The sequence below is a fragment of the Centroberyx gerrardi genome, chromosome 19 (genome assembly GCF_048128805.1).
Source record: "Centroberyx gerrardi isolate f3 chromosome 19, fCenGer3.hap1.cur.20231027, whole genome shotgun sequence".
In the NCBI taxonomy this organism is placed as follows: Eukaryota; Metazoa; Chordata; class Actinopteri; order Beryciformes; family Berycidae; genus Centroberyx; species Centroberyx gerrardi.
The window spans coordinates 9,726,916-9,733,688 of record NC_136015.1 but is presented as its reverse complement, the minus strand read 5'-3'; the positions used below and the strand labels follow the sequence as shown (position 1 = coordinate 9,733,688).

The 6,773-nt window shown below is 43.1% G+C and overlaps 1 protein-coding gene across 1 annotated transcript; it reads left to right on the top strand.

The window, feature by feature from the left end:
- Positions 1-239: 239 nt before the first annotated feature.
- Positions 240-5,776, top strand: trappc3 (trafficking protein particle complex subunit 3). The gene is made up of 5 exons (XM_071919272.2): positions 240-395; positions 1,185-1,282; positions 2,716-2,815; positions 4,070-4,252; positions 4,861-5,776. The coding sequence occupies exons 1-5, from the start codon at positions 354-356 to the stop codon at positions 4,978-4,980; spliced, it is 543 nt and encodes a 180-aa protein (XP_071775373.1). The 5' UTR covers positions 240-353; the 3' UTR covers positions 4,981-5,776.
- The last annotated feature ends 997 nt before the right edge of the window (positions 5,777-6,773 follow it).

The window sequence follows — 6,773 nt, the reverse complement described above, 5'->3', positions numbered from 1 at the left end:
CCCTTGCATTCAAAATAAAAGCATAGTTGTTACTCCTGGGAACAATAATATTTAAGTATTCGGATGTACAGAATAACACGCGGGTATTTTCACTTACCACACATTTCTCTTCAAATGCATTGATTGTTTTCACTTCTGTGCTTTGGTTTACTAAAAAACGTTGAAGCACGTTCTTCAATGGGATTTTAGTTTGAAGGTACACAGGAAGTCATTTTTTATTCTCGCTAGCTTGTCATTGGTGAAAGCAAGAGCGACCAAACTGCTGATTACGGGAGCAACTGCTTAGTGAGAAACAAATAAATAAAGGATTAATATCGAGTCGCCACCTGTATAAGCCTGTAACACAATCCACCATGTCCAGGCAATCCAACCGGACGACAGACAACAAGAAGATGGTAGGCGGCTCGCAGGATTAACGATATAGACACCTAATCTAGCTAGCAAAATGCTAACTGTAGCCAACTGCTAACTAGCTATATAATTTAGCTATCCTAGACTATTGTCAGTCATTCCGGTATCTTACTATTCCACAACTGGGGTTATAATAAGTGCAGCTTAGTTAACATTTAATTTACTGTTGAACATAACAGGCTTTGACCGAATAGCGGAAGTGAGCTGTAGGAAACAAGCTAGCTAGCTAGCGTTGGTCCTAAACTACCCAGCCCCTCTATCTGTCCATATGCTCTGAAATGACGTTGCAACTAGATGTATAAATTAACTTTGCGACTGTATTTATCTGGATGCATTTATCTGTAAACTGAGGAGATTCTACTGAACTAAGTAGTTACTACTTACTACTACTAATAGGCAGGACCTTGCTAATATTTTCTCCCCAAACCACAAGGGGGTACTGATTATCAGTGATGTGTTTCATCCTGGACAGGACCATAGAGTGTGGGCAGGACCCATCTCCCCTGGATGCTTTCTGCTTCAATTCATAATAGGCAAATCTTGAGAGGGGCTATGATGTTTACGGGCTACCTCAGTTAGATTTGCTTTGTAATGGACGAAGAAATGGGTCATGATATTTTCCCCCAGGCTTGGTCTAATTGAATTTTCATTACCGTTCAGTTGGTCACTCTCTGCTAGTATAAATGTTTCCTACCCTCCTTTCTGTGTGATTTGTGAAATTCTGAACTGCACAAATAATGTGAGGATGCTGTTGTTTTTGGTCTCTCCTGTAGAACTCTGAGCTGTTCACGCTGACCTACGGGGCCCTGGTCACCCAGCTTTGTAAGGACTACGAGAATGATGAGGAAGTCAATAAACAACTGGACAAGATGTGAGTGTCCCCAACAACTGTCATTAGTTATGTTTCCATCCAACTGTCAAGTGAATTTTAAACAAACGTAAAACGCAGTAAAAAATAAAATGGCAAGTAGGTGTGGTCAAACTACCTGGGCCTGAATAAACGGGCTTCCTGAGCTTAGAACGTAGCTACATTAGTGAATACATCCGCAAGAAAACAGGAAGTCTTTACATTGTCATTTATTCAACAAATGCGCTTCCATTGCTATTTTATTTATCACATAATTTCCGTTGTTTTATTTATCACATAATTTCCTTTGTTTATCACAAAATCAACATTTCCATTCAGCTTTTCTTATTTGATATGTCATTATTTTCAAAATTAGTTAATATAAACCCAGCTAAAGGCTACACAGAGAGCAGTGATTTGTGCGTGACAGCACCAGTATGTACGTCGGTGTTTATCTGTTTCAGGATGCAGCCTATTGTCCTGCTCTCTGTGCATTAGATTGACTTCATACTCTGCGTGTGTGTGTCTGTATGTGTGTGTGTGTGCATGTGTCTATGGTTGGGTGAGTACATAAACTTAGCTGCTTGTCTCCAACATGTGAAATGTGTCACTCATATTCCCTCACACTTAGAGTTTATCTGTCACTTGCTTAACTGACAGAGTAGAGGTCATGTCGCTGGCCTCTTGGATGTCTTCCATTAACTCACACCTTCGCACTACTCTCATACATTCTGCTGCACTCTGTTGATGTGATCTCCAGGCTCAAAGCAGAGTGATGATATAAGCAGGTATTAATCATCTGTCACACCACCATGTTAGAGGTCTTCCTCCTGCTCTCGTAATTTCTTGGAACTGACAGACTTCTTCATTACCTTTTTGTTTTTGTGAGAGAAAATAGCTCTGTAAAGCCATACCAGGCACAGTATTCCCACCAAATAACACAGAAGAAAAAAGGGGGATCGTTTTTTAACTCTGAAATAACAATCATCTTGTCATGCTTGACAGAGCTTGCGGACTGGATGTGCTTTACTCCTCTGGTTTTGCCGAGCCACTTTACCCTTTTCTCACTAAGCTCTCTCTAAGCTAAGTCATGCTGCGAGACAAGGCTTGTCTTACCTGGCCTTAGAAGGCAGTGAGTCTGCAGTGCCCACTCTGCCTGTTGCCAGCCTACCGGTCAGAGGCAGACCATGTTAGGATCAGGATGCATCACTTGGCTTCAAACTCTATGGTTAGGATAAGTAACCCCGACCCCCTAATCAGAATTACTTTCATTTGCCAAGTGCGTGAACCAAGAATGTCTTGGAGCATTTGGAACTGTCTTCTATCTCTCTACAGTGCAGTCCAGCCTATCGTTTTTCCTCTCTACTTTCTGTGTAGCGCTTTGTCTATTTTTTCCGAGCGTCTTTCCAAAATGTTAACGAGGGGAATGACTTTATCTCTCTCTCTCTATTTCACAGGGGTTATAACATCGGAGTGCGTCTGATCGAGGACTTCCTGGCGCGCTCCAGTGTCGGCAGGTGTCAGGATTTCCGAGAAACGGCCGATGTCATTGCTAAGGTAACGGGGAGGTTCCAGGCCAATCAGAGCGTGACCGTGGACTTCTCCCAAGATGGAGGGAGGACGAGGGAGAAGGAGGGAGGACAAAAAAAAGGCAGATTGGGGAGGGAGGTCTTGGTGAAACGGCTTAAAAGTTGATCAGAGAGAGGGAAGGGAAAGGTGGTGGTGAGAGAAACTGCAGTGTGACTGACTGAGTGAAGTGAGGAAAGCCAAGGCAGGAAGGCTGCAACAGGAATTTAAACTCCCTGCTCATAGTACTCTGCATCATTTCTAAGCTTTAGAGCAAGATCCCATTCCTCTTTGCTTGGTGTCTTAGTTGCCTTGATATTCAGAAGGTGAGGTTCACTTACACAGGGACTGTAATCTGTAAGGGGAAATGTAATCTAATTTCCCAGAAAGGTGATGCACACTGAATGACACCCCTCCTCTGCTCCACCGTCCATGTTCCACTCTTTTCTGAACTCTCCAACAGCTATGACATAGTAGTCGTCTCTGTTGAAAACACACAGTAATCTTGTCATTCTTTTAATCGCCTGGCCATATCGCTGTTTTAAATGAGCTGTCAGTTATGACCCACTTGCCAATCTTTTTCTTTTCCATTCCTTTCATTCCTGGCTTGAGGATCGGGGGTTTGGGACTGTTTTAGCATTTCCTTGTCTTGTTTCGTAAAAGTCAGACGCCCATTGTGACTGAAAGACGGAGACCTACGCAGGCAGGCGGGAAGGCTGCTCCGAGGCTAGACTAATAGTGTTCAGCACTCCAGCTGTTCTCAAGGTGCTGCTGCTTGCTAGTGAAGTCATTCCACAGATGTAACCTCACACTAGCTGGGGGAACTGGCTCTTGCTCATGAGGAGTGGGGTCGTGTCTGTAAATGGAGTACTACTATGGGACAGCGAAGGCACAACGATAGCCTTAGGATATCGTGTGACCCGCAGCTAAACTCTGAAATCACCTCAATCATTCCTCAGTTGAACATGTGCAGAAGAGGTCCGTTTTCTGTTCAAAGACACGTTTTCTACAGTATTAGACCGTGAATAGTGCTGTGTTAGGAGGTGAGGCCTCAAAACATACACCAGTCAATCTGTGGCGCTTTGTAGATGTGGGTGGGTGGGGCACTGCAGCTAGATGAATGTATAAAGAAACACTGCTGTTTTGCAGAATGCTGCCCTTTTTTTTTGGTTGAGTAATCACTAATCACTGGACTATGTTCTATTCTGTCCTATCCATCCCTCACCGTGCTGTGGTTGCTGGTAGGTTGCGTTTAAGATGTACCTGGGCATCACCCCCAGCGTGACCAACTGGAGCCCAGCGGGAGACGAATTCTCCCTCATCCTAGAGAACAACCCCCTGGTAGACTTTGTGGAGCTGCCGGATAACCACAACACACTGATCTACTCCAACCTGCTGTGTGGCGTCCTCAGAGGAGCCCTGGAGATGGTAAGGTCAATGCACCTGTATTTGCGTAGTTTGAATGCGTGTGAAGAGTTCCAAAAGTATGTGTAAACCTGTGACCTTGGTTTTGAAATCCGTGCGGACAGTTTAACAATCCATGCCCTGGAATCGGTAATCTGTTCCCTTGAATTAATAAATCCTTACGCTCGAATTAATAATCAGTGTCCTACCTGTGCCTTTACATGCCTGCATCATATGATTGACCTGGTTGGGCGTTTGCAAAATTGAAAAACACATTTCCGACCAAGTGGCCGTGGCAGGCTTTGTACAACAGGTACAATAAAACGGGACAGAAAAATGAACATTAGAAAAAGGCTTTCCTGTACAAGTGTGCTTTGAGAAGTGATTTTAAAGATCCTACTGATCTACATGTAGTGATATGTGATAGTGTAGTCTGCTGTCTGTCGTATCTCTTGCATGTACAATGTTGTTTGTTTGCATTGTGAGACTCAAAACTAAGTTGACAATAGACCTCTCCACCAATATCACCACAACAAATTCTTTGACATTGTTTGTACCGTGCAATTAAATTATATTATATTCATCCAAATTATGTTCATATTTAATTAAAATTAAATGTGAACCTGATTCAGGTCCAGATGGCAGTGGACGTGAGGTTTGCCCAGGACACTCTGAGAGGGGACAACGTGACAGAAATCCGCATGAAGTTCATCAAGAGGATCGAAGAGAACCTGCCTGCTGGAGACGAATGATGGAAAGGAGGAAATATTCCAATATACTTACAGACTGAAAGAATGAATGGAGAGAACTCAAGAAATCAAGATGAGCGGTGCGTCTCAATAGCCCAAAGTATCCTTTCTTTCCTTGCAGCCTTGACATTGTCTGTGTTGAGCTGAAAGACTTTGTATTATCGGGATTCCTGGTCCCTTGCTTGAAATGGTTGAAAGGAATCAAGGTTGGAATTGAAAAAACCACCTCCATTCCCGGTATCATCTTACCTGCTTTTCTTTTCAAAATCTATGAGGAGAGGATGCAAGGAATTAGGAACAACTATTGAGATTCAGCCAAGAGGAAAGAAACACTGTAAAATATTGAAACACACCACATGATATGTAAATGGCCTTGTATCCTTGAATCCTCGCTCTGACCTGAGGTCCACTGTGGGTCCTGCTCTCTGGATATAGGGTCAGAGTTAGAGGAGAGAAAGGTTTATGTTAGGTCTGTGCGTAAAGGGCAGCAGTGATTTTACTGGGGAAAGAGAAACCATTTATCTGTCACCATCCCACATGGAAAGTGGCTGTTCCTTCAACTGATGTTGAAATTGCTGTCACATAACTCGAAAGAATGCCGCATCGTTTTCATTTGGCCACGTATAGACTGGTGTCTTTCTTTGTGCAAGGCTGGAAACCCTTACATTGAAATATGTTTTTATGTTTGTCTTGGTATGTTGTTTTTTTTTTTTTTAACAAAATCATATATTCCTGCCAACTGTATGGCATGTTAATTTATGTAGATGGATATGTCATTGAATAAATTTGACATATTTGATATTAAGCTGTGGTTTCCTTAGTGTAGTGTGTGTGTGTATTTGCGATTGTGAGGGTGGAGAGAGGTGACACTTCATAACATGCCTGTTAGGAGACCTGGAACAGGTTAACTAGTCACACAGGTCCTACACACACACACACACACACACACACACACACACACACACACACACACACACTCTGTCCGCTGTACCACCTTGTCAATTCTGCCCCAGTGTACTGTGGGAGTGTTATTCCGTTCTGCAAAGTCAAACAACAATAACAGACCTAATGCGTGTCATATGTTTGTTCAGGGTACATGGAAGCAATCTGTGTGTGTGTGTGTGTGTGTGTGTGTGTGTGTGTGTGTGTGTGTGTGTGTGTGTGTGTGTGTGTGTGTGTGTGTGTGTGTGTGTGTGTGTGTGTGTGTGTGTGTGCAGAGAAGGAAGGGCAGCCTGACATTAAAAACCTCAGTAGCGGTTGGTTCTGGCCGTAACACCTGTGAATGGCTTTACATCATCCAGAAGTCACGAACACAACTTCTCATTTAGACCCACTGCTCACCTCGTCAATCACGAAACACAGACGGCCATTCACACACACACACATGCACACACACAAAACATCCCTGGTCCCACTTTCGAAGCAAGAAGAATTTGGTCTGGATACCATGAGAACATTTACCATGTTTTTCTCATTCTTCCTCTTCAGTGCTTTATTGAGTAACCGTACAATAATATTACCAAATTCTTGAGTCTGCTGATATTACTTAGAGGATGACATAGTCAGATGAAGATTTCCTTTTGGAGGAATCTGCCACCTATTTGCTGCGTGAAACCTTGAGGTTCCACACATCCTATTTCATAGCAGCTATTACATGAACACTTTTCTGGTTTTACGGTTTCAGTATTAAAAGTAAATGCACCTTGAGTGAATTCTCAAAGCGACCACCAGAGGTTGCTGTGTACATTACAGTCAGTCAGCTGTAGGCAGTTCTTTTTCCAGCTGAATTAGAATAT

Excerpts from the sequence above, each read along its gene's own strand:
- trappc3 (XM_071919272.2), top strand. The coding sequence starts at position 354 with ATGTCCAGGCAATCCAACCGGACGACAGACAACAAGAAGATG. Across the intron at positions 1,283-2,715 it reads AATAAACAACTGGACAAGAT|GGGTTATAACATCGGAGTGC; the intron begins GTGAGTGTCCCC and ends TCTATTTCACAG. Across the intron at positions 4,253-4,860 it reads TCAGAGGAGCCCTGGAGATG|GTCCAGATGGCAGTGGACGT; the intron begins GTAAGGTCAATG and ends AACCTGATTCAG.